Source organism: Numida meleagris, chromosome 27, assembly GCF_002078875.1.
Source record: "Numida meleagris isolate 19003 breed g44 Domestic line chromosome 27, NumMel1.0, whole genome shotgun sequence".
Classification (NCBI taxonomy): domain Eukaryota; kingdom Metazoa; phylum Chordata; class Aves; order Galliformes; family Numididae; genus Numida; species Numida meleagris.
The window spans coordinates 602,434-630,045 of NC_034435.1; the positions used below are offsets into that span (position 1 = coordinate 602,434).

Genomic DNA, 27,612 nt, shown 5'->3' on the forward strand with positions numbered 1-27,612 from the left:
TAATTCCAAGTGGGCCTTAGTCCTCCTTGTGCCACCCCTGCATGCCCTGACAGTGCTCCTATTTTCCTCCCCTGCAGCCAAACCCCTTTTCCACATTCCATAGACTTTCTTCTCCCATTTGAGCTGGAGATGCTTGGGCTCCTTAGGGAGCAGAAAGAAGACAAGAAGGGTTATCAAGGGGAGAAGGAAATAAGTGTTGCTCTCCACTAACGCATCATTTCGGAGAGAAATATAAATTCATTATTTTTAAGCCTCAGAAACCTTTGGGTAGATTTCCCAGATGAAAATTATGTGTGCTGCATACAGCATATGCAGTAAGTAAGCCAGCCCTGTGCTGCTGTGCCATAGCAGATACATGCTGAAGACAGCATCAAAGGAAAAGCTCAGGGGAAAGGCCTTGTAAAAATCCAGATTTAGCACTTGACCCATGACACAGAGACACAGAGATAAGGCCATGCAACACATGATGCTAAACGTGCCATCCCTGACTTTGTGGGGTCATGGTTCTGGGGAAGAAGAGTAGGAAAAAAAGAAAAAAGATCATATAAAAGCATTGTGGAAAAAGATTCCCTTTATTTTTCAAATATGCAAACTATCTTTATTGACACTGAAACTCACAGCACGGAAAGAAAGGCCTTGGGAATTAACACAGTCAAACTGCCCGAATGTGACAACAACACTATGCAGCAGTGATTTCCAGTTACTGCTTTCATCCCTGGGGAGAGCAAAAGATTTCATGATTCCAGGACAGATTTCATGGGCAGATCTGGCTTCTGAAACAACGTGCACATACCACGTAATTAATGTGATTCACAGCCTGATGTGTGAAAATCCACATTCTGTGTATTTTCTCTCTTAAAATTCACTTTGAAGGGATGTGTCCTAATCCAAGAGCTCCTCGTGCGTGGATGCACTGAGGAGCTCCCTGTTTCATCCCAAATATTGCCCACCTAATCATCAGGAATAAATTATTTGCCAAGAGAAGAAACTTGCTGTGTGTCTGCAACTAGAAGCAGCAGTACTGCAGTAAAGAAAAGACGGCATAAGCTCACAAATAGCCGGTAACTTAAAAAGACAGCTGATAAAATGATTTAATACTTTCAGTTACACAGTTCTGAAGGCTGAGTTAGTACGAGGTCAGAGTTTGGGCTTGGAAGGAGTACAAACACTTCTGTATTCCTGGCTGAGCAATTACAAGCTTGCCTCCTCGCAAAGTCAGTGCGTGGACTCGAGACCTTGGGATATACACACTGGGAGAAGCTACAACTCATAATTAGCAGGCTCCTTCCATATAAACCTTGCTTTAGAGGACTCATTACTGTAATGTAAAACAGCCTCTGTTGCTCTAGAGATGCAGTTTTGCTAATCAAACCAGGTATCAAAATTAAGTATGCAGCTTCACAGAGTGAGAGTTCAGCATTGCCTGTCCTTCTTGGATCAGCAACAAAATAACTGTGTGTGTATACGTATGGGTGCACGTGCACCCCTTTCATACACACACACACACACACCTGTATATAGATATATTTGTATATACATAAGCAAATTCCTGACAATACTGCTTGGGTATTGTAAACAAAAGGATAACCCCAACCATAAATTGGTCCACAACACGGGTGGACGCCAGAGCTAAAAAATACCGGCTGAATTCCGATATTCCCTGCGGCAAACTGGTTTGCAGGATTGGGAAAGGAGACATCTACTTGTTCGTGCTCCGTTAATCTTTTGTTGAAGGCAGGAAATCACACGGCAAGGCTTGGAGCGTGCTGCTTGGTGGGAACAACTGAGACGATGCCGATGCAATGCGGTATGGAGAGCCCCTTTTGTGGTATGCTTACGTATCTGCTAACAGCAACTGAAAACAGGTTAGAGTCCTGCTGAGTTTTGTTAAGTTACCAGCAGGATCCTTTCAGATGCCTTTCGGAAGCGATCAGAAGGACCCTTTGCAGTATCTCTAAACCAGAAAGCACGTGCATATATTACAAAGCCAGAAGGGACCCTCGCAATCTCTCTGACTCTCTGCTTAACCCAAGCCATAGGGCTTCCCAGAATCAATTCCCATTTGAGCAAGAGTCCAATCCAACGATCTTTTCTTTTCTTCTAATTCATCCCTTGGTTTGCCCTTTATACATATATATACAGGAAGTCTCTTCAGGAGTAGAATTCAATGCTTTCTTGAGAAATTGGACAAATAATCTGGAAAAAAAAAAAAGACAAAGAAAAGAAAAACAAGATGTGATTCAATACGGACAAATAGAAATTACTATATTTAGGTAACAAACAAACACAGGCAGGGAAATTATGAGCTAGGCAGCAGTTCTACTTAAAATGATGCAGGAATTATTGCGGATCATCACTGGAGTGGAGGCAATGCTGCCGTGCTGCTGTGAACACATCATGCACTGCTGGATTTTATAAGGTCTGTTCTTTCTGATGCTTCAGACTCATGTCAGCTGGGCTGTGTCAATGGTAAGTCAGTGCTGCCTTAGCCCACTGTAGATGCAAGCTAACACAGAGTGCCTTAGAGCTCTTAGGTTAAGATCCAGTCTTTAGATACCAGCCATCTCAACAAAGTTCGAGTCTAACGTCACTAGGATCCTCGCAAGGATTTAAGATAAGCTGAGCAGACTTGAATTTGTTGCAGGTGTGGGCAGTTACATCGAGCAGCGTGCTGTTACCTGCGCTAAGCTAAGGTCTAAATCTTAGTGTGCATGAAATGTTCTTTCCTCAGTGCTTGGTGCTAATAAATCTTCAGTTCTGTCCAATTGTCCTTAATCCACTTAGAGAAAGGTGTGGAACAGGGAGGGAAAAGTCCAGAGGACAGGAACGTGAGTAATTATTACCTGTGAGGGCATACTGAAAGAACTGGCTCTGTTTAGTCTAGAAAGGAGAAGAGCAGATGTTATAATTATGTTCATGCAAAGAGGAGGAGGATAATGATTTCTTATCCCACTCACCGAGACAGGATGAGAAGTGACATTCTCACATTGTGACAAGGAGAAGTTTATGTCGGGGAGGGAAAAAATGCATTGGAATGCATAACCTGGAGATCAGCATTGCCCAACGAGAGCCTGTTGAGACTGCCTGCGCTCCTCCTGCCTGGGTACTGGGGTTCTTTTGCTGCTCGATTTTCCATCAGTCTTATACAAGACTGATTTTTTTTTCCCCATATATACTGAAAACCATAGAAACTGCTCTATTTATGAGTAGAAACGGCAAGTAATTATGGCCAAGATTTTGGTCAGCTGGATTTTGCTGCCTTTCAACATTTCAGACGTTCCCAAATGATGCACTCCTGTAATTGTAACTGCAGCTATACTCCCAGAATTACTATCCAAATACTCAGGTATTTGGAACATGTATAATCCTTTACTTGAATGTGGAGAGTAACTAACACTGCATGTTCTGGCCTTCTACCTGGAGGGCTCAGTTTTGCCTCAAAATTTGGACTCCAAAATCAAAGTTTATAAAAATTAGTAAGAAACAGAGCATCACTTTTCTCTTGTTTTAGCAGCAGACATTTCAGGTACAGTCCAACGAGCTTCAGCAGCATAGTTTAAGCCTTAAGTGTGAGAAAAGCCCAAGACAGCAGCGTTCTCCCTGCGATACCGTGGCATGGATGAAGGTGATTAACACAAAGAGAGTACAGGACAGCTCTGTAATCCTGTCCATGCCTCTGAGCTGAGAAGCAGCTGGCAGGGAGCACCCCTGGCATGCAGGCAGCACCAGCTGCTCCAGGAGGCAGGCTGCTCTTAAGCTTTGCGCTTCCCCTTCTACTTGCACTGAGAACAGATTTTTAGAAAGAAATGAAGTTAACTGCTGTTTGGCAAAGCTTGGCTGAGAGGAGAGCTGGTTCAAAGGCTGGATAGTGGATCTATTCAATTATTTGTTTGCTACTTTCATAACTCTTTTGCTGCTTCCATTAATGGAAAGCCATTCTGATCTCTGTGCTACCAGACAGCACAGCCCAGTCCCTACTCTGTGGTCCCATCTTCTTTCAAGAGATAGGAGACCTCGATACCCACAGCCAGAAGGGTGGCAGAGGAGCAAGAAGACTTCAGAAGTTAGTGGTGTTACTGTGCAAACGCTGGGATTGTACACAAGGACACTGGGTTTTCACAAGCATTGGCCAGTGAAGAGTTGAACTGGAGTGCTGGTGCCCACTAGAGATCTCAAAGCTGCCAAAAACTTCAGGAGAAGCCACTGACCAAGTGAAGGCTTTGCCACTCCGCAGCTGCGTCCTGCAGGATTAGCAATACTCATCATGCCAGTATCCTGGTGCCAGTCCGCAGGTGGGGGTGTCACCGACCCTCCTTGTCACTTAACTATGCTTCAACTTCAGCTCAGAAAGGAGGGAGCTCCTGGTCCAGCTCATTCACTGCGCCTTATTTACTCAGGTCTAACTCTTGGACTCCAGGAAGAATGACTAAATCAGGCTTCTGTGGAACAAAAGCTTCTTTGCTGTTTAATTTTCTCCTCTTTAATGTCAGTCGGAGATAGATGGGAATAAAAGGAATCAGGGGAGACTGCATGTGGGGGAGGAGAGCGGTGTAGATGTTGTCTTGCTCTGTCCTCCACTCTGTCCTCCAAGACTTCTGCTTCAAGTCTTGGCTTTTTACAGCACGAGTGTGTAATGCTGCCTGACTTCACAGTGCTGTCTCCCTGCTGGGGTGCCCGAGGTGGTCGTTGTGCGGGCAGACCCGCTGCCAGGGCTGCTCTTTCTCCTCTATCTCAGAATTACCGAGTTCGCAGTCCTGCGCATCCAGCTCGTGCCGGGAGAGATGCTCCACAATGCCAGCACCCAGAGAGTCCCCCAGGACGTTGGTGGTCGTTCGAAGGCGGTCTCTGAAAAATTAGAGAGAAAAGTGAAATGTAGCTTCTTACCATCAGCTAAGGGGATGAAGAATATTTCAAGAAAACTTGATATATAAATCTGAATATTGAAAACCTGTTGTCAGCCCAGCAAACCAAAATAGCCTGCAGCAGTTACAACAGCAGGTGGGACTTTTGGTACCTTACTGAAAGCAATCTTTCTGGGTAAGTGGAAGAGGTAACTCAGTATCTGAGGAGGTGTGACCTTTTCCAGACAGTTCTGATCTTTGGAGGTGCTGGCCAGACTGTTTCCCACTGTTTGGCTGTGGCTGGGAGCATACTTGTGCTGCTTTGGCTACAAACCAACAATACACAAGACAGAAGAATAGAGGAAACACTGCCAGTGTATCCCTGAGTTAGGATTTTGTTGTTTAAGAAGACAGAACATTCTTTAATGCAGTTCCTGAGAGCGCTCCTGTGAAATCACTTGTCGCAAAGTTTAAAAGGGATAGAACTGGGAATGGAGCAGTGTGGCTGGTTAGATGCTCAGGTTTGTCTGGCCAGTCCCATCCCATCCCACTGTCCTTGTTTGGTAGCACAGAGCCGCTGTCACTCAGCAGTGTGAACGTGCATGTTACTGACACAGCCTGTCCCTGTTGATCTGAAAATCATTTCCAATAGCTATCTTGTAAAACAAAGCAAACTAAGGACATGCTGCTGAGTCATCAAGCTGATCTGTAAGTGAACTCTGATGCGCTGGGTCACTGAAGTACATGGTGAAGACTCCAGAATGAACAGAGAGGGCTTCTGTGCAAAGGCCTCCTGATACAGGTCACTGAGCCTGCTTGTAGCAGAGACACTGGGAACGCAGACACAGGGAGCACAGAGCAGGGCATGCTGCTGAGCAAAGAACTCACAGGAACCAATCCACAGCGATGATCAGCGTAATGTCTTCAGTCGGCAGCCCCACTGATGTCAGCACTATAACCATGGTCACCAGCCCTGCCTGGGGAATGCCCGCGGCGCCGATGCTGGCTGCTGTGGCAGTGATGCTGGAGGGAAAGCAAAGCACAGCTCTCAGCAGAAGGAACAATACAGGCAGTCGTGTTTGCAGAAGTGTTAGGAAGAGTCTCAGCGTATTACCTACAAAACATTTTTGCAGCCTTTCTGCTCTGGTCACAGTGAAGGAAGGTGATGTGTGGGGCATCAAACAGAACCCAGTCCCCCCCGCCAGGCACCATGCATAGCAGAGTGCACACAGCAGCTCTGCCCAAGGGGTTGCTCTGACTTGGAAGTGCAATAAGGTCTCAAGGAGGGCTTAAAGACATGGCATCCAAGCCCTGTTAGCTTCCATGCCTGGAACTTTCACCTTCATTTTCCACAGTTCTGAATACAAGAGGCACCTGAAAGCCGCTCAGGCAAGCCAACAAAACTGGCTTACCCAAGGGCTCCCTCTCAAAACCCCATAACCCTTTCAAAAGTCACCTGATTGTGATGATCTGCCCAAAGTCGAGTTCGTAGTTGTTGACTTGTGCAATGAAGATGGCAGCGAGGGCCTCGTACAGGGCGGTGCCGTCCATGTTAATGGTAGCTCCCACAGGCAGAACAAACCTCGTGATGCGCCTGTCCACACCGTTGTTTTCTTCCAGGCACCTGAAGGTGATGGGCAGAGTCGCTGAGCTGAAAGGAATTTAGAAAACACCACGAATCAGGTATGTGCTGGCTGTGCCGGGGGGACCAAGCCGCTGCCTGGGCTGTCACCTTACCCACCTGCTTTTTCACCCTGCCATGTGAGCCAGAGGCCAGATGCTGCTAGGAGAAAGAACAGTCTAAGCAAGGGTTCCTCGGTATGGTGCACGCTGCATTGCACGTTCAGACATGGCTTTCCTCAGGGGGCTGGGCAGGGGCTGTGTACTGCTGGTGGTGCTGATGTAACACCAAAAGAAGGGGATCTGGGGGATTCTGGGTGCACAGAACAGAGCCTCAGGACCAAAACTCCTTTTCCAGCTCTTAAAAAAACTTAAGCTCTTTCCCCTCCCCAACTCAGCGCATAAGGAAAGAATGTGTGAGTGTACCTTCTGTGTCTCAGTGTGAAAATGCATGTAGGAGAAACTGGTACGACAGCAACCTACAATCTATTGCTTTGGTTGTGTGAGTCACTGAGGACACTCCTGGCAGTTTAACACCAGCTGCACACAGCGCGTGTGCCTGGGAAACAGAAGTGTGCAAATGCGTGTGAGTGCATGTGTGTGGAGGTGTGTGCACAGGAAATAATGCTGGGATTCAGAGGGGCTTGATGTGTGTCCTGAGCTGAGTGTTTCAGGGCTGCAAGCATAGTCAGCACCATGTTTGTAAGGAGGACCGTGGGTCATGTGCTGATGAGTAGAGACGACCACACAATAAGGTCTCCTGGGAATCTTTCCACTCTCAAATGAATTGTCTGGACCAGAGCAAAATGCTGGCAGTGCCCAAAATGGTGAAACCTGAGCGCTGCACTGAGGGCAACCAAAGCACTGACCAGCAGCCCCGGAACATCCACACCATCTCCAACCTTACTTCTCCCCGAGGCGATGTAGCCACTGTACCTTGAGGAGGTGCCCAGGGCTGTGATGAGGGCCTGCAGAAGCCCTGCAATGAATACCCAGGGGTTCCTGTGGGTGACGATGAAGTAGAGCAGCGGCAGGATGCAGAGGGCGTGAATGAGGAGCCCGACGATGACAGTGAGCGTGTACATCCCCAGCTGGCCCCCCATCACCGCCAGGTCATCCATCTCCAGGATTTTGCCAGCAATTAGAAACATGATCCCAACTGGGGCGTACCTGCAGCGGAAACATATGGACAGTGCTCAGAACTGACATCCACACTGGCATACCTGCTACAGTGCATGCTTTCTGGACACACCCTCCATAAGCCAGCACACCAGGAGCGTGTTGGTTGGTGGACTGTACAGCTGGTTTCTTTTCTGGCAATGTGCAGAGATCCCAGAGTCAAAAACCAGCTGTGTGCACAGCTTGGCCACTGATGGAAGCTTCTTCCTCCTACCAGGTTCCCACATCTCTCCTCAACACTCCTCGTGGCATTTCTGGGGGGGGTTATAAGGAGCCCTCACAGTCCCTTCCTTTCCTAGCAGAGCTTGGGCTGAGGGGATCTTTTTCACCGAGAGGCACGGAGTTACAGAAGTAAGAGGGCAGGGGGAGTAAAAGCAAGTGTCCTGTGTGCTTAGCAGTATACCTTGTTATCTTTAGAGATTCACGTGTAGGGAATAAGAACATACAGAGCACCCACAGCTGGTGTACTGAGGACTGGCACATCAATCTGTGAAGGCAGCTGTAGTTTGTGCAACCTCTTTTTGAGGCATCCTTCCCATTTCTTCTAGCTTTTGCCCCCCGTAACAATGCATCTCATGAACAGCAGTGAGGCTCCACGGGAAGGAAGCCATAACACAGACATGGGGAATATCATGGGCACTAAATTAAACATGAACAAATAACTGGACCAAAGGAAATCCCAGCTCTGGGGCAACCCCTCTCAGGGCTTGGCTTCTGCAGCTCAGGAGCTCACATGCAACTCATGCACAAAGCTCAGAGGTCCACATGCCAAACTCCAACTTAGCCTGGGAGGTTTGGAAAAGTTTCAGGAAAGGATTTCACAAATATTTCATTTCCTCTGACCTTTTTCTTGGAAGACATTCTTGGCTGCAGGTAGTGACCAAATCTCCCCAGGACAAAGCAGCTCCTGGGAGATGCTCTGCAGACTGCAGCTTCAGGAAGGCGTGCTCGGGGGACAGTCCTGCCTCCTGTACCAGCAGCGTTTTGGTGAGTCAGGGGGTGTCTTCAAACATTACCTAATGTATTTGCACAGGCTGTTTCCTGAGCATAACCAACGTCCTACCCATCAGCACCCTGCCTCTTGAGGCAGTTGAAGGCAGCTGGAAATGGTCTCTGAGAACAGTGTGCGGGTCCTCTTGTTCCGCTCCGCTCTCCCTTCTTTGCCCTTGGGCAACTCTTATCTCCCCTTAGGAAAGCAAGGCCCCAGATTCTGGCTCACCCATGGAGGAAAAGATCCCAGAGGGGCTGGGGTTCCCAGGCAGCGCATGGCTCTGCTGTGAGCTCAGGACTGTGACTAGGACACCAGGGAAAGAAAGCTGGCGTGACTGAGAATGGGGGAGAAGATGTGGAGCTGACAGATCCTTTCCTGTCAGGCATTTCCATGTGTTCTGCCAGTCCCATATCCCTCCTACCACAAGCTCCCATTTAGAGCTTGTGTTACGGGCAGGTAAGGAACTTAAAATGACAAGATTTGGTAAAATCCTGCTTACAAAGAAGACTTTTTGCAGCAATGCCTTGCTTGTCTGGACCGTGTAGCGCAGGCATAGGAAGCAACAAGGAGCTGAGATCTGGAGGAGGTGGGATGTGGGAGACCTCCAGTTGAAAGGCAGTAACTTGGAGTTGATCTTGTCAACCCATCTCAGCTTTCAGAGCTAAGGCACGAGAGTGCTGCCCTGAGCGGCAGGAAATGGGCAGTGGTGACTGTGATTCAGCTAAGTCAGGCTCCTGGAACACAGCTGGAAGGAAAGCTTTCTGTGGGAAAGCCTCACGCCCTACCCCTGCTGGTAAGGCTAAGAGATCTTCCACTTCAGCTTTCTGGTCTTCCAAGGATGTTTCCAGCAGCCTCAGGGAAAGCAAGTCCTGGTGTACCTGATATTTCTAAGGTAAAAACAAAACAAACAAACAAACAAAAAACAACAGGAAATGAAATGTGAACAAATATCCCATCCAGACTTTTCCCTCCAGCCTGATGGAGCCAAAGGAGAGCTGTGCCCAATCTACTTTTCCTATGCATGTCATCCTTAAAGCTACTCCATTTCTCATCAGGTCAGCGGAAACTGCACCTGCAGACCTCCTGCTCCAACCGGCCGTGCTCCTCACCAGATGATAATGGCCACCAGCCTCATGATGGCTTCGTTGAGGCAGTTAAAGAACTCCCGCAGGGCCCGTCCCTTCTGCTTCATGCTGCCGATCACCAAACCGAAGCACATGGAGAACACTACCAGCCCCAGCGCGTTCACCCCATTGGCTGAGCCCGGGATGGGAATGACTTCTTCAAAGGTCAGCACCTCGGAGATGGTCCCCAGGGCATGAGTGACATTCTCCAGGATGCCGGTGAAGTTCTCAGGCGCGGGGAGCTGAGTGGTTGCCACGCTTGCTGTGACATTGCTGCTGTGGAGGACGGTTCTGGTGAAGACTCTGGTGCTGTACTGGGTCTTGTACTGCAATGACACAGATTGTCAGATGCACTCCCAGGCCCTCGCTCAGGAGCTCAGGACAACATGCCAGGCAGAACACCCCTTCCCAAGGAATGGAGAGTACTGCAAGTTCTCACTGACCTCGGTGGGAAACTTGCCATGCATGTTCTCAAACTGCCAGCCTTAATGCATTGGCTGAAAAGTTCACAGAGCCTAAAGCTAAAGAGAGCCCTGGAGCATCTGGAGAACTTCATCTAGACACCATCTGCTGACTCATGTATGGCTAAAACATCCCTCTTTTTTTATCTCATTTTTAAAAGACAGAATTCCATTCCTCCCTGGGTAGTTTGTTTCAGTGTTAAAATCTGCATCACATTCTCCATTTGAACTCTTGCTTTCATTCTAAGTCATTGTTACTTTTAAGTCCATATCTACTCTTAGGTCTTAAGATAGGATCGTTCTCTCCTTTGGATGCATCTATAACCTTGCAAGTCAGATGCTCTGTCTTTACTTGATGGACTAAACAGTCAGATCCCCTAAAGCTGTTCACTTGTATCTAATCCTTGATCAGTTTTTCTCTGCACCATAGCTACTTCCTATATCTTCTAATTTTTACAGTTGTAAAAAGCAGATTATTTAATCCGCATGCAACATTTCTCTTTGCAGTGAGAGATACCAGCAAGAAATGAACTCCTTCTTTTTTTCTTTGGAAATCCAGGCCTGACACAGGACCGTTTAACCACAGGATAAAGGCTCATGGTCACTTGCATGGGGGATGCTACAATACAGACTAATGACACAAGGCCTCCTTGAGCGCTTGGAATTAGGGAAGCATGAAGGCCATACAAAAGCAACCCCTGTGATCACCCTTCGTGGAATTAGGCTGGAATACATTCTACTGCACAGTGCATGAAGGGAGGCCATAGGTCAGGTGGGATCTCCTACCTGTTTGAAGCACGCTTCTACCAGGTTGGGCGGGAACATATTCCTGCAGGTAAAACAAGGAAAGAGTTTTTGTCTTGTTTGACTTGCCAGAAAACATGGGCTTCATGGCCAAAGCTTCTGTCTGAGAGTCATATTGTTTGTCACAACAGCCACAGTGCCAGGCTATGGAGCAGATAGGCCTTTTCTGTCTGGTGGAAGATCTGGAGCTGATCTGGATCTAGATGACCTTTCTACACATGCATGCAAAATCCTACAAGATCAAAGTGGAGGGAGCAATGAAATAACTTGGGGGTGTACCTCAGAAACGATCTGTTCTATCTTTCTGGCTTTTTAAGCACAAGTCACAGATCACAGGAGCAGTTGGAAGGGACTTCTGGAGGTTCACCTTGAACCACTGCAAACACGACGTTTGGCTCTGTCTAGCTGAGTCTTGAAAACTCCCAAGGATAGAGATCTCCCACGTCTCTGGTAAGCTGTCCTAGGGTTGCACTGTAGTCCTGGGCAAAAAGATTTCCTGATGTGCCCCTGACCCTCCTAAGCCAATATTTCTGGTTTGCAAATTTTGTGCAGATTTCTGCCATTTCAGAGAGGAGTTTGGCTAAGTCATCTTTGTAACTCTGCTGAAGTAGCTCTCTGCTGCTATTAGATCACCCCTTGGCCTCCATATTGAACCAGGTCAGTTCCTTCAGCCTGTCCTCACAAAGCGTGAAGTTCAGTCTGAATGGTTTCTTTCTAGATCCCATCCTATCACTCCCAGCTGAACCCAGAGCATCCAGCAGCCAGCCTTATTTCTCCTGGGTGTTTTCTGACTGGTTTCCCATTCTGTAAAGTCAGCACTTAGATATCATAACCAGTCACTTGGTTCCTGGAATGTGGCACTGGCTGGAGATTTTCAACCGGGCATGGGTTCACTGTAAAAGCATTGTCAGACCTTACTGATTCTTGAAACAGTACAATACTGGTGTGTTCTCAGCCTCATCTCTACAGCGACCATCTGATCTCTGTTATCCTGTACCTCAGAAACAAAGCTTCATGCCACAGTCAGCTGTGGAATGTCATGGCAATGGAGGGACAGGCAGCATGTTGGGATCAGCTCCTCAACTTGCTGGATACTTGGGGCAGCCTTTGCTGGGTGAATCTCTGAAGTGCATGCGGTCATTGCTAATTCTGCTTCTGACATTTCCCTCATGACTGTTTTTCAGTCTTTTGTTTTCCAGTCCTTTCAGATTATTTTGTGTAACCACTGTACTGTGAGGCGCTCCTTCCTTTCTTCCCAAACAGGAGAGACTCTTAAGTAAAACGAGCAGGAAATGAAACACTGTCAGACATAGCACACCTCAGAAATTCCAGTGGAGAAGGGGCACAAGACTTGTGCACTCATCGGGTCTCAGTCCCATCTCTTAGTTTGTTAGCCTTTGGATTAAAACTAATCTCGGCAAAGCAATGCATTGACAGTTTTTGTGGCTTGTTTTGCTGAGCACACCTTGGCCTCTTGCACTAGTCCCCCTCACAGAAGGGCAGGACTCCAGAGCTCCAGACCAAGCATTGTATCTCAGAGTGGCAAAGCTGGGTAAGCAACTTGCAGTCCTCCAAGCTTGGCATCAAATGTAGTCAAACCAAGAAGTGTTGGCCTGACCTCATTGTTAAATACTGATTTTGATCACCATTATTCTAAGTCATGGAAATCACTGAAAAATGACTGCTGGTGGCCCCATTCAGTGCTAGATTTCTTCAGGGTGTTCAGCTGAGTTTTGGGAATCTTCAAGAACAGAGATTCCTCCATCTCCTTAGCTCCTAGTACCCAGTCTACGCTACCTGTGGGGAATGGTTTATTCCCTGTGCTCAGCCAGTTTTGCTTGTTCCAGCTTGCTCTTGGCCTTTCACTGTGCATCTCTTAGAAAAATCTGGTTCCATATTCTCTTCAGCTCCTGTCCAGGCAGCATAAAACTATAAAAGGATCACCCCCAAATTTTCCCAGTCTAAAAAATCCCCATTCCCTCAAGCATGGGACAGAGGCTGCAGCTCTGCAGGAAGGTGATAGGCCTCCCCTACTGTGCTAAAAGTAGCACATTGGGAAAGACTCAGCCAAAGACCTCTTTCCCTGACTGCATGCACCTAAAGCTGTGGCGTTTCAAAGGGATATTCAGTGGAGGAGTGTGCTCTCACTGATATGGACTCACAGATGCCCAAATGGTCCACCTACCTCACTAAGTCCATGAAAGCATCTGTGGTTTGCACCTGCTCAATTCTGCCTTCTCGGTGAAGCTTGTCCTTAGATCCTTTCCCTGGGTGGATGATGATCACCATGAGGATGCCAATGAAGACTGCTATGATTGTGGTCACCATGTAGTAGACCACAGCCCGCATACCCATCTTCCCTGAGGCTCTGCCATCCAGTGAGGCCATTCCTGGGGAGTCAGGCATACAGACAAGGTAAGCAAGTCTGTTATCTTAGAGAAAGATTCAAAGTGTGCAGGGGTCGGGGTTGGGGTGTTGGGTCTCTAGGAAGCACAAGGGGCAGACTTTGGAGCTCCAGGATGATGTGGAAATGGGAGGAAGTTGCTTATGCTTATGAAGATGCAGAACATTTGTAGGTCTTAAGCTGAATTTGGGAACATAGCGACTTCTTCCTAAAGCTCTCAGAGGGGAAATAGTGCCCCTCCCCCCCCCCCCCAAGACAGAGGGTCTTTAATTCCCTAGTGGTGGGATGTTTCATAGAGTGGAATGCATTGCAGCCCCTTCTGCTCCCTGAAGGGTTGCCTGGCTGGGGTGTCTTCTACGAGGACATGGATGAGGCAGGTGCTCCAGCCGAGGATCAACTCTGACTCTTTTGGATTGGCACAAATTAACCTCCCCTAGGCTAGAGGAAATCTGAATCACACTTGGACAACAAACTGTGATGACCGAGGTTATGCTGAATGAAATCACAGAATCACAGTTAAGGTTAAGGTTGGAAGAGACCTCTGGAGGTCACTTTGTCCAACACCCTGCTCAAGGAGAGATACCTAGAACAGGTAAATCCTTCTTAGTGCTCAACTGTTGGGAATTGGAAGCACCACGCTGTGCCCTCCCCAGCCTTCTGAGAAAGCACAAAGCTGCCTGCTTCTCTTCACCCCTACTGAACCAGCAGGGGTATGAGTGTAAACCACAGTCACTACAGCTGTAGGTTCAGGCTTGTCATTACTAGCCCTGCTTATCCAAGCACCTGCAGCACGAAGGGGAACTCCACCAACAGCTAGCACCAGACTTTGCTGAGTATCGCCTTGGGTGAAAGCACCAGAAAGCTCTTCTCACCTGTAATCAAGCTAGAGACAATGAGAGGAAGAACCAGCATCTGAAGCATGCGCATCAGCAGCTCTCCTGGGAAGGAGAAGTACTTGATCTGGCGGTAGGTCAGCTGGTAGGGCCGGAGGGAAAAGGCCAGGATGATCCCTGTGGATCAACAAGGGATGAAAATGGGCACGGTCAGAGTGAGCCAGTGGCCTGTCTTCACTCCATCCTACAGCGTGGCTTCCCTCTTCCTCTTCCCCTTTCTGCTCCTCCCCTCCCCAAAGGGGCCTAATGCTCTTTCTTATCTGTAAGGCTCTGCTCTAGTTTTCTCTGTCTGCTCTCTCCTCCTCTACATATGTATGTGCACGGCAGCCTTGTGCTGAACCACCACCTCCCTGTGCTCCTCTGGGCTCTGTTCCCTGTAAGACCATTACCATGGAAGTGCTCACTCTTATGAGAGCAGTGACAGACACAGGGCCCCTTCAGCTCCATCTCCTCAGACAAACCATTACAATAAAATAAAATCTTTACGGAGTAAATGGGCTTTTCCCCACACTTATACCCGGTGCTCAGCGCCGCCCCATACCTAGCAAGACCGCAGCGATGGTGAAGAGGACAAAGGCGTTTCTGCGGAAGAAGCTCTTTGCGCTGTCAGCAGTGATGCTGCTCATCCGCTTCTTGGCCCGCGCCGCCCGCTTCTGGACCACCTGCCGCAGGCGCTGCACCCGGCCCTCGGCGTGGAGCCGCTTGGCTGCATCCTCGTTGAGGAACAGGCTGTTGACGTGGCTCTGCTCGCTCATGGTCGGCCCCCGCGCGCCGCTCTGCCTATGCTGGCCAGGGAGGAGCACAGGAGGGAAGGGAGCTGAAAGTGAGTCTTGTTCCCAAGAGTTTGCGAAGAAATTATAAGACTAGATGCATGCAGACAATCCAAGGAGCACAAGGGCACCTCAGAACCTCGGCAGCTGCTGAGAGACCTTTCTTCGGTGGTGCCATGCAAATGACAGCCTCTCCATTTGCAATCCCGAATTTAAGTCAAAGAAACCCCCAGACACCGAGATTCCATTCTCTATGGAGTGCACACCACCTCTGCCATTGGACCAGATGAACACCTACCATGAAATCAAGGCATTAAACAGCCAATGCTTCACAGTATGACTTGTTTTATTTGGACACCTTCTTATTTTTTAATTTTAGTTTTGGTACCGAGTTATTAAATAGATGTTTCCATCTTTACCCAAGTTGCTACTGAGAAGCAGATCTTTAAATGTATGTAAGACCTGAGAGACACAGAAGATGCATTGATGCTTCTGAAAGTCCCTCCACGTGTCTGTTTGCTTCCCTAAAATCCAGCCACCTTTAGAAAGAAGGCTTTAAGCATCCAGCCTTCGGCCACACAGGAGTGTTTGTGCCTTCATGGTACATTAAGAAACAGTCCCTGTGCCCCAGAAGAGCCTTCTAGCAATAGGTTTGGCGACTCAAATTTTTCAGTTTCAGGTCTGAATGAGGCAGGGCTCTCAACATATCTCGTGTCCTCCTGTCTGACGTTACCAGCATCACCTCTCACATCTCACCCACAGCTGTCACAAACTCACTGAGCAACTCCTTCCCTGAGCCAAACAGGATCAAATGCATCTGTGGGATTTCCAGCAGTCTGCCCTGGAGCCTCATGGTGAGAAACTGTTTGCTGGAGGGATGCGGTCTGACTTCCTGCAAACAAACTTCTGCAAAGTGAATTGCCGAGGAAAGGGTCAGACCCTCCGAGACTTTCTTGCTCCTGAATTGCTTGCTCCCCACCAGAGCACCCTGCCCACCTTGGGAAGGCAAAGGGCACTTTGTATGCAAAGCTCCCGTTTCTCAGTGAATGGAATCTGCAATCACCACCACGGCTTGCTAGGTGCAAAGCAGGCTTCCCGTTTGCCATGGTGACCTGAGGAGACCGCACTGACCGAAGAGAATACAGACTGAGTTCTCCTCCAGACCTCACCTTCCTTAGACCACATCACAGCAATGACAAGGTGGGAGCAGCACCCCCGCCTACAGAGGGACTCACCTGCTTTGTTCTCCAGATGTCTCCCCATCCACATGTACCAGGAAAAAGTATTTTTGTGCAAACAAAATGAAATTTCTATTTTGATACAGAAAAGTTCAGGATGAATCACTAGGATGCCATGCTCCACCATATGCTCAGCAGCCTTCTCGGAGCAACGCTCATCGCACAGGAGGAGCCCACCAGGACTTGTGCCTGTGATGTCCCCACCCTCTTGCTGACTAGCTGCCTTTCTCCATCTGTATATTTTGCAATCCAGCAGCCCCCTCCACAGCACATTCCCGCTGCATCGCCAGCCTGAAATTGTGTAAATATTCTCTATTGCATCAGCTGGAAGTCCTCCGGCTGCTGCAGTAAGTCGTCAAAACACACTTCTTGCAGATAAGCAGTCTGCAATGGCATGGATTTTCCTTCCTGGGAGGAAAAATGTAGCTTTGATCTCTCGGTGAAGGCTTTCCTAACCACGGCTGCTTCTCCAGCCTCTGCTCTGCCAGAAGAATCAAGATATCCAAGAGAGCAGTTCTGGAGGTAACTTCAAGGCCAGATCAGGAAGCACAGGGTATTTTGTAAGAAAGCCCGGTGTTGCAAAACTAATGCCTAGTTCCTGGCAATGAGGTTTCACATAATCAGTGGAATGCTGACTATTTTAAGGCCAGCAGTCAGAAACTGGTGAAAGTAAAAAATGGGGAAGGAAGGCTTTTACAGTATTATTTTTGTTTGGTCGTGTTCTTTGCAGAGTCTTGTGTGCCCATCTTCCCATTTACCATTTTGTTCATAGAACAAAGCTGTTATCAGCATAGTCAACATGGGCTCATCAAGGGAAGGTCCTGCCTCAGTGATCTGATCTCCTTCTGGGATAAGGTCATGGTGCATGAAGGGAAGGTGATGGATGGGACCTTCCTGGGTTTCAGTAAGGTTTTTGGTGCCATCCCTCGCAGCATCCTTCTGGAAAAATTGTTCAGCTGAGAGCTGGAGAGTTCACACTATGCTGTGTGATGAACTGGAGCAATGGTAGAGCTCCGAGGGTCATAGTGCATGGGGTTGCATGTGGCTGGCAGATGGTCACTAGTGGTGTTCTCCGGGGCTCAGTTCTATATTCACCATTTCTATCAATTATCTGGATGCAAGAGTGGAGTGCATGCTGGGCAGTCTTGCCCCTGATACTAAACTGGGAGATATAGGGAGAAGCAGCCTTGGATACATGGGAGCACAGAGAGGTTAGCAATGATTTGAAGACCAACAAAGGAAATTTTGGGGTTCTGCACCTGGGATGAGTAATGCTGGACACAGGTACAGACTGGGAGGCGAGTGACTGGAGAGCAGCTCAGCAGAAAGGGGTCTGGGGGTGCTGGTGATGCACAATTAACTCAATGTGCCCTGGCAGCCAAGGGCAAAACACATTTTGGGGTGCATTGAACTGGATGGACTCAAAGAGCCACAGTGAATGGAGTTCAATCCAGTCAGCAATTGGCCACCAGCAGAGTTCCCCAGTGCTCAGCACTAGGGCCGGTTTCTTAAAGTATTTTTATGCCTGAAAGGAGGTTGCAGCAAGGAGGGCATCGGTCTTTTCTCGGATGACAAGTTATAGGATATGAGAAAAGAGCCTAAAGTTGCACCAGGGGGCAGTTTAGAGTAGACATTAGGAAGATTTACTTCGTGGAGAGGGTGGTCAGGTGTTGGAACAGCCTGAGCAGGGGAGTGGTGGAGCCCTTCTCCCTGAAGGTATTGAAGAGATGTGTGCACATGGCACTAAGGGACAAAGAACTCACACTTCTTTGCGGAGAACAGCGCAAATGGGAGCTCCCCTGTAGTGCCTCTGCACTAATGGGCACAGCATCACAGAACCAAGAGTAGAAAGTAGAGATCCACGTAATGCGATAGGGCTGCACTGTCACTGGGCTCACAGGGATGTGGTGGAGATGTGGGTTCCTGGAATTCAGGATCCCTGTGCAGATGGAACAAGGCAACTAACAGTACGGTGTATGTCGATGGACCAGACCCTGCTCAGCGGTGCCCAGAGACCAGATGAGATGCAATGGACACAAATTGAAATACAAGAATTCATGTATAAGAAAACATTTTTTACTGTAAGGGTGGTTGAGCATGTTGCCCAGAGAGGCTATGAGTTCTCCATCCTTGGAGATGTTCAAAAACTGCCAGGACATGGTCCTGAGCAATGGTCCTGAGCAACCAGCTCTGGTTGATGCTGCTTTGAGCAGGGATGCTCACAAGATGATCTCCAGAGATCCCTGCCAACTTCAGCCATTCTGCAGTCCCTCCATCTCGTAGAAGCATTGATTCATAGAATCATTAAGGTTGGAAAAGACCACTAAGATCATCTAGTTCAACTGTCAACCCATCCCCACCACGCCCACTAAACCATGTCACTCATGCCACATCTACACGTTCCTTGAGCTCCTCCAGGGACGGTGGCACACTGTGTAACAAGGCTCAGCAGGACTGTCCCCGGCAGTGTCCTGGAGCTGACCTATTGGCACAGAACTAGATCTGGTTCCTCACTCCTCTCACCCTCTAAACCCCACTCAGCACTCTTGTACCAGACTGAAAGATAAAACAGAAAATGCTCCTTCATTGAAATGTCCAAATGAGGACCCCAGGGGTGTCCCAGCAGAGGGGGGCTATCAGTCTGGTGGGTTCTCTGTGAGATGCTCCTCCAGGATAAGCAAGCTCCTGGCCACCAGTGGGATGTGGCACCACAGGGCACTCCTGCCTCAGTGTCTGGCTTGGGGATGGTAAATACGAAGCTGAAGTTCTGCCATCTTGGACCAAACTTCACTGTTGCTACTTGAGACAAACGGAGAGGAGACAACAATCCAAATGCTGATGCTGACACTGTTGTCCCTCTGCTGCTAATGTTGATGTAGAATAGCACAGAAGGGTTAATCTAATTAGCCAGTTTTACTCCCGGGACCGGCAGAAGTCAGCCAAATTAGAACTGCCCACGGTAAACTCTTTCTCCAGTTTTCTGGCCTCCAGGGGCCTGGGAAGAGGGGCAGTGCAGTCCCAGAGCAGCGCTGCTCGGCACGGCGCGTGCTGCTGCACTGCTGCTCAGGGCACGCTCAGGAAACCCTGCTGTAAAGAGCTGGCACTGGAAAAGCAAAGTCAGTGCCCCACTCAACACTGGCTGCCCTGGGCTCCCTCTTCCCTCTGCTAACACAACTCTTTTCTTTTTATTTCATTGCTGAAAGCCAGCCAGAAACTGTCAAATAATCAGCACTTTGGAGCCCACTGTTTCACTCGTCTCCAAGGAAACTCTGCTATCGTGTTTAATGTCAACAGTGGTAGGATTTTCAGGGAGGGAAGTCTCCCTGGGGAGCAGCAGGGAGGCACACTGGCAGGGAGAGAAGGGAAGGGGAATCTCTGAGGGAGGAGAGGGGCTGGGAAAGGGACTGGCACAAGAGCTAGCAGTTCACAGGGGCTGCCCTGGGTGCCCCCCTCCTGTCCTACTACCCCAGCAGTAGCTCAGTGTCTGTTGTCAGCGGCACTGAATCCAGCCGCCATGCTGTTACCTGCTTTTTGCCCTCAGTACTGAGTGGGACAGGACAGAGATAGCTCATGGGCCATGAGCTGGAGACACCCTCATCCCTACGCCGGTTGGAGCTTTAGCTCAGCCCGTAGCTTGTCCTTAGAAGGGCAGTGAACGCTGAAAGCAGTGACACCAACTGTCAGTGCCTACGCTGAAGGTTTCCATTCGCCAGCCCAATTGGGGTGGGCTCAGCCATCGCTGAGTTGCTATAGCAGCCCATGGCAGGGCTTTGCACTCAGGAAGTGCTAGGGTTTGCCCATGTTTGTCTCCCAGCTCCTTGCCAGTCAATCCATCCCTCCACAACAGGCACTGCAGGACAGCAGATCTGCCCGGGCCCAGCTATGGGTATTGGGGACCAGCTCTCGGTGCAAGGGGACCAAGCGGGATGTGCATGGGGCAGGAATTCCATCCCCACTGAGCACACTGATGGTGGTCACTAACTCAACAGTGGTTTGAGCCTAAATCCAACCCTGGAAGAACAAGTGCTTTTCTCCCCATAGCCCCCAATCATGCTAATGTCCCATGACAATGCTGGCTCTCTCCACCTGCCCACCGGCATTGCACCCAGCCCCAAACACAGCCCCCCTTCTAAAGCACTCCCCTGTAGGCAGTGCCCTCTCATAAAGTGGGATGAGAGCTGTCCCTGTTGCCCCACATGCCTGTGCCCAAGGCAATCTCCATCCACCCTCCTGCCCCTATCCCATCACTGGACCGGGCACCGCTCTGATTCATGCATTCAGATTTGCTGACAAAACTGCTCACCTGGAACAAGTGTCAGTGGTCAGGCAGGACAACAGCGGGTCTTTCTCTCCTTGGGGGATTATTCTGAGTTGTTTTGTTCCTAGATTCTTGAGACTCAAAGGCAGGGTGTAGGATTTTCTCCTTCGAAAGGTACAGCGTTAGCAGAGAGCTCTGAGCAATGCCTCCTGAGAGAGGAAAGGAAGACTGTAATATGCTCGGGATACATGGCAGTAGTGGTGGGGGAGTGGCATGGAGGAGGAGACTGAAGAAATCTTCGATGATTGCAGGAGAACAGAGGACAGAAGCACCTGTCACCGTGATGTTGCACGCAGTCCGTACTGGATTGAACACTACCATTGCACTTTCTTCTCCCTTCTCACACATGCGAGTTAGCAGTAACAGAGAGCAGCGCAAGATGTTAACCAAGAACCAGCTCTCATTCTCATCCCCATCCCCTGCTGCCAGCCTCGGGTGGCTGTGTGCAGGAACAGCAGCACCTGCATCCCCCCGAGCAGGCAGCTCCTTCCCAACCCCCTCCGTGTGAGCAGGACCTCGGAGATCCAGACACCGATGTGGTTTGTCCACAGCAGCCTGAGGGGATGGATATGCTCCTGTGCCTCAGCCAAATAGCTGCAGTTTCCTGGTGGTGGGTTAAGCAAGTCCCAAGGCAGAACACAGTCACTGAATGTGCAATGGGAATGTGTTAGCAACAGAGTCTGTCAGGGAGCCAAACTCTGCTTTCAAGGAAGGAGGCACTGCCTTTGCTCACTGATCTGTGAAATGTTGGTTCCCGCTGTGCTTCCTTTCAATAGCAGCCCTGCATTTCAATATTTACATTAATGCGCAGGTCAGGTTGTGAGAGTCACACAACCAGGTGGGGCAGAATGAAAAATTCAGTTCCCAAGTACAAGCCCCACTGCCAAGGTTACAGCAGCACCTCTGTTCCCGTTCCTACCAGACACACAGGTCACAGGGAGACAGTACACCCTTCTGTGCCAGGTGACCCCAGAGCAGGGGCTTCACTGTGTACCCATCATGGAGCAGCAGCAATGCACTGTGTCTGCAGCCAGAATTTGCCCCAGAGTGTGACTCCTCCAGCAAGGGGCAGACTCATGTGGAGGCTCATCTGGCAGAGCCCTGGAGCTGAAATGCCCTTGAGCCCTCTGTCCCCATCAGACTGATTGGGAAAGGGAAACCTCCTCAGCCTCAGATCACAGCTCCCAGCACACACGGGCTTTCCTGCAGCAGCAGGCAGACGATCATCCACAGGGTGACCATGTGGGGCTTTGCTGGATGGGCCATTTGGAGCCTGCAGGCCTGACTAGTTCTATCCTTTTCCTTCTTCCATCTGCCAAATCAGCATGGACACAGGCCATTGCCGCATCAGGAGACAAGGACACATTGCCTGCACCAGGCAAATTGCTGCATGTGACTCAATTTGTAAATGGAGGAAACAGGCGCAGGTTTTCCTATCGAAGGCCGCACAAGTTCAATGAGGTCTCAGCTCATGTGAGCATCAGCTGGGACTGGAAGCCCAAGCCCCATGTGCTGCAAAGTGTCAGTCGCCCTTCCATTCCACATATTGGAATGTGAGTTGATTTTCTTCCAAAATGCCTCTGGTTATGTGTCACAGACTCCAGCAGCAGGGGGAAGAGGAGGCGGCTCGTGGCTTCTGCCCCTGCTTTCAGCCAGCAGCTGTCCTGATGGAATTGCACCTGATCTTGCTGTTAGCTGCCCACTGCAGGCCCCGGTGATTGGCAGCAGTCACAAAAGTGCTCCTCATATGCATCGTGCATTTCTGGCACTACCCAGAGAGGGGCAGAGCTGCCCTGCACTTGGCCATCTCAGCAGTTGCACAAAATGGTTGATTAACGGTGGTTAATTGCGTGTTTCCACCTTCTCTGCCTGAAGCTCAGCTTGGCTCATAGAAGGTGTTAATTCCTAACCAGTTTCTTAAACACCATTTAATATCCCTGTGCTTTCTTTAGCCATGAACACACGATGGAGAGAGCCTTAGAACTTCTCTTTCACCAACTTCATCCACATTTCATTTTGACTTTTACCTGCTGCAACTTCCAGGCACCTTCAAGCTATAAAATAGGACACACGCAGCAACCTGACACTGCATGGAACTGCTTTCCCAGATCAGCTCCCTGCAATTTCCTTCACAAAAGGCCTTTCAGAAAGATTTATGCTAATCTCACAAGTAGACTAAAAATGCCCCATAGGTGCAGGGCAGCTTGCTTTGCACCCACCCCTTCCTGAAGCGTGCCCTCAATCTGTGCCTATCCCCAACTTGGAGAGATCTCAGTCCTAAAAGAATGAGGATCTGGGCGAAGAGTTCTAGAGATAGAGTTTGCACAGGGTTTCTGTTCCTCTAACAGAGAGATACTTCGGCGCGGTAGAACAACTGCAGTGTTGGGCTGGAAAACATCCAGCAGAAAGCTATGCCCACTGTCCCACAGGTTCACTACATAACGGTCAGCATTTATTGCTTCAGCCTTCTGACAGCGCTCAGTTTCTCCGAACTGCTGAGAAGAAGACGCTAGGAAGCATGAGGCCGTGAATCTCAAGTGCAAAAACCCAGGTACTCATATTCCCCGTTGCTAATTGCCACAGGGAAATATGTGATTTTCTGATATGTTAAGCAATCTCTCAAATCTTCCTCCCCTGGATTTTGCAATTCTGCGGTCTGGTTCTCCTCGTTACAGTAACCTTAATTTGGGGGTTGGAATTAATTTTATATCTTGCGCTGCTCTCTTGGCCCAGGGAGCAGAGTCCAATTATGCAGCCATGACCTTCACTCCAAGTTAGCAGAGTTTCTCCAAATGAATCTCCTCTGTGTTAAGCAGAGCTGCTCAAATAATGGCATTTCCTTCCTATGGGAAAAGCCAATATTTCAACATTTATTTTTCCCCTATTTTGAAACAAAAATTCAAAATGTAAACTCTTGCAACACATGAAGTGCAGAGAAATCTTAGCAGAAATGTAAAGAAATGTTTTGTTTGGGATCAGACTGATGTAAATCTGCTCCCACTTGAGCTGTAACATTGCTTCATGATCAGATTTTTACCTTGTTGGTACAGATGGCAGCTCTCATGAAAATCTCACCCAAATCCCCCCACCAATAAGGGGGAATAGACACAAGGAGTCATTTAGATTTCCTTCTCTGCCCAAATCCACCTCTGACTCTTCCTATCAGCTCCTTGCTTTCCTCACAGCAATACAAACTGTCTAGCAGTTCTGCCTTATGTATTTGAAGGCTTTATTCAGGTTTCATGCCATAAAGAAGTTCTTCCTTAGGATCTTTGTTTCACTTCCCTTATGGTGTTTTTACATTGAACTCTACTCAATATCTTGTTGGGAATGTGCTTTGTGCAGTGCAGACACGGTTCTAACGTGCACGTGGCATGTCTTACTGAAAATGGTTTTCTTCATTTCTTCTCTTCCATAAGCAGATTTCACTTACACTTCCCTCCTGCCACCGTCCTACCTCTACAGCCCATGCCTGGCTGTACTTCACACAGCACAGCTCCCCCAGCTCTCCTACTTTCAGGTCTCTCCCTATTCACTGCTGCAGTTTGTTGAGTTCCAGCAAGGATGCCAACAGACATCAGCTGCCTCATTGTACATCAGCACAGAGCTTGCATTTGTTGTTAAGATGTCTTGAAGAAACTGCTCCCCCTCCCCAGCTCCCCAACCTCCCTGCCCACACAGTTGAGTGCTGATGGGGCAGCCATGAGCAGCTTGAAAGAAGAGAATCTCACCCAATTTCAAATAAGAGTTGGACTCCTAAGGAAATAGGTTATTAGGTTGGCATCTACCGCTCTGGGATGGTCTCTGGCTTGAGGGGTGTGAGCAGGTCCCTGGCACCTGGGGAGTCATGGAGGGAAAGGTTTAATCTTCAGTGTGGGGGAACGGCATCCCACAGGACAGCCACGTGGCAGGAAGAGCAGAACTGGAACAGCTGTTGGGCTGAGAGGAAGCTGCTGAGCTGCATGCAGCGTGCAACATACAGTCTGACTGCAATCGTTGTGCAGCCAAGCGATGCAAAAACAGTGAGCAATATTTCTTGCCAGGAGTAGCTGTCCAGAGAACAGTAGTGGGCACAATTGTTACTTCTGCCTGTGGTTTGTTTCTGAGGATGAGACACTGTGATGCAGCACAGCCACTTACTCTCCTGTACTGTGCTCCATATTAACATCCTGAAATGCCTCAACTGGCAATTCATGACGGTAGGGGAATGGCTTACATGGCTTTCCATCAACATTACATTACATCCTACATAACTGAGATGTACAAGTTGGAGAATGTCAAAAAACCTTACTGATATTTCAAGTGGCTTGGTCCAGTGCTAGTGCAGGTTAAGTCTGCCTTCTCTGAGCTGGGAAAACAGAGTGGCAATACTTCTGCTGCTCTGATGATATATTTATCCAAATTTAACTTGGCCCATTTTTTCTGGTATTCTCCACATGGTATTACCATTGGCATTATGCTCTTCTCCATCAGTTCCTAACTCTGTATACGTGTATATTACAAGGACAAAAGGGACCATTTGTGATCATTTAGTCTGACCTCCTTTTTTAGGACAGGAATAGCCCTGTGTTAATTAATTTTCTTTTAAGTAGAATATACTATTTAGAAAAATTTCTGAACCTGCATTACTCTTTCCTGGTGGTGATGAATTCACCACAATTCCAGGCAAATTATATAAGCCTGGGACTACCTGACCCTTGAATTTATGTATGGTAATTTGGAAGAAGCAGTCAGCTGCTACTGTAGATGAGTTGAATGGAATGTAATGTTAATATTAATACTGACACACATCAAGGGGCTGTATCATACCTTAGTCAGTGTGGACATGGAAACACCTGTGCATTCAGCACTTGCAAACACGGACTTAGAGACTAAAATGTGCATGAGATCTGGGATATAAAAGCTTAATCAATGTGCACGATCCTGCAGTAGACACTAGACAGCTGACAGCTCCAAGTTCCTTCCAGATCCCTGCCTCAAACAATTGTTTCCCTTAACATATATTAATGGATTCCCTGTCTTCTATTCCCAAGTCAGATCTTTGACTACAAACCCGAGTACTATTTTTATTGACTTCTGGGGTCTGACTTTGCAATTTGCTCTTCCTTAGAAATCTATCCAGTTATTTACCAGCTAACTTTCTTGAAGGAGAATAATTCAAAATCACAGGATTTCAGAGAAAACAGCTGTGTAGGAAATACACACCCTTCGCTTTCCTTCACTGAATTGCAGAATCCCCTAAAATCAGCTGCTTGTAGCCACTCCTGATGGACTTTTTTTGTTCCCACCAATTCTTTCTAGGAAAATCATGCTCTTCTTCAAAGACTTTTTTCACTCAAAAGAGTGAAAAAAAATTTACCCTTCTGTCACATTTCTTAGGCTCCTAATTTTGACAAAGCACCTTTTTGCCTTGGTGCTGAACCTTGCTCTGAAAGCCAATATTTTGAAGAATTCCAGGTGCAAGCACACTCCTCCCTTCACAGAGATCTCCAGAACTGGTGTCCAGTGAAAATTTTGCCCTACACAGTGCTATGGAAGGGCCTGTGGGCACTTCTCATTGGAAAGGCTGCATGGGTTTGGGGCCTGCCGTGTGTGTTTGGGGCTTGGCATGTGGATCTGGGGCCTGCTGCATGGGCTTGGGGCCCGCTGTGTGGGCTTGGGGCCTGCTGTGTGTGTTTGGGGCCTGCTGCCTGGGCTTGGGGCCTGCCATGTGGTTTTGGGGCCTGCTGTGTGGGTATGTGGCCTGTGTCTCCCTAAGCACCCAGGGTGAACCCAGCTGTACATGCAGCACTGGGTTGTGATTCAGGAGGTCTCTGTGCACACTCAGGGTGCCATAAGCAGGCCGCACCTGCCAGCGTGCAGCATGGCAACGTGGAAATGATCACACTGTATGAGATGCCTCCTTCCTTAACCCAGCATCCCTGCTGAGTTCTCAGCTTTCTTCCTCTCCTCTATTGCAGACCCTAAAGCAAATGGGTGAGGCAGTGGCCAGGAGGCCGTCAGACTTAGCTCAGGCAAGCACACAAAGCCCAAGCAGCAGCATGGAGAATCTTGGAGTGGTGCTGGCTGCACTCTGTCAACAGAGCAACGCAAACTGTCTCACAGCTCATTACAGAAACTGAGCTAAAGGGAAGGCACGTTCGCAGCTTATCAGGCCACCTCCTCTGTGAGCTCTCTGATCTATTTTTCCAGTGATTGTTCCTGACCTAGGAGAAGCCCCTGAGAAATCTCGCAGTTTGTAGCCTGCAGCTAAACGGGCATCAGCAAGCGGCCACGGTGGGGAACTGGGAGCATGGCACGCGCAGTCTGACTAACCAGCTGGAAAATTCCACTCCGCTGGTCATGGCAGAGCACACTCAGGAAGCAAGCCTTGCTGGCGGTGTGATTATCTGCTCGCCGGGCTGCTGCTTTGCTTGTCTTCCATGTCACATTTACCAGGACACCCACAATATCTGCTCAGCCGTCTTAGCAACATGATAAGGACTAGCAATGAAGCAGTGTCCTGCTTCCTTTGCTCTGTTTCACTGTATTTTTTTAGCACTGCTGACAGTACAGGGTGACATGAAGGGTGAAGCTCTGGAACACGACTTCCAGCAGAATCTGCTTCTCCTGCAGCTCTGGCCAGGCTGTGCACAAGAAATCAGTTTGTGTGATGTTTTCACGGCTGGCACCTCTGCTGTGTGATCAGCCATGGACATCTCTGCCCCAGACTAACCTGAAATCTGCTAACTTGTGTAAGATTGGTAAAATGACTTACAGTGGGGTTTTCTTACTTCTGACTATCCATCAAGACTAAAGTAATCCTAACAAATACCTTACAGTAACCTTACAGTGCTGAAGGAATACTGGCAGGCCGACAATTTGAAAACTTTCAAGTGCTACCAGCCCCAATCTCTCTCTTTGCCTACCCGTGCACACCTTTCCCCCCTTTCCTCTTCAACGCTTGCACTTCCCTTCCCATCCGCATGC

The 27,612-nt window shown here is 48.7% G+C and overlaps 1 protein-coding gene across 9 annotated transcripts in view; it reads right to left on the minus strand.

The window, feature by feature from the left end:
- The window catches only part of SLC1A6 (solute carrier family 1 member 6), a 28,481-nt gene continuing 1,422 nt past the window's right edge, over nucleotides 554-27,612 (minus strand). For 3 of the 9 annotated variants that reach the window (XM_021378803.1, XM_021378799.1, XM_021378800.1), the window contains exons 2-12: nucleotides 20,629-20,792; nucleotides 14,859-15,102; nucleotides 14,297-14,434; nucleotides 13,206-13,410; nucleotides 11,003-11,045; nucleotides 9,741-10,081; nucleotides 7,398-7,631; nucleotides 6,298-6,492; nucleotides 5,730-5,864; nucleotides 4,742-4,845; nucleotides 2,099-2,196 (exon numbers count right to left, since the gene is read on the minus strand). In XM_021378803.1, the coding sequence (XP_021234478.1) occupies nucleotides 2,165-2,196; nucleotides 4,742-4,845; nucleotides 5,730-5,864; nucleotides 6,298-6,492; nucleotides 7,398-7,631; nucleotides 9,741-10,081; nucleotides 11,003-11,045; nucleotides 13,206-13,410; nucleotides 14,297-14,434; nucleotides 14,859-15,072 (1,641 nt within the window). In that variant the 5' untranslated portion in view covers nucleotides 15,073-15,102; nucleotides 20,629-20,792 and the 3' untranslated portion in view covers nucleotides 2,099-2,164. Of the gene's footprint in view, nucleotides 2,197-2,843; nucleotides 2,881-4,741; nucleotides 4,846-5,729; nucleotides 5,865-6,297; nucleotides 6,493-7,397; nucleotides 7,632-9,703; nucleotides 10,082-11,002; nucleotides 11,046-13,205; nucleotides 13,411-14,296; nucleotides 14,435-14,858; nucleotides 15,103-16,322; nucleotides 16,888-20,628; nucleotides 21,755-27,612 lie in introns of those variants that run through there. The other 6 variants (XM_021378806.1, XM_021378801.1, XM_021378804.1 and 3 more) reach the window with 6 other exon arrangements.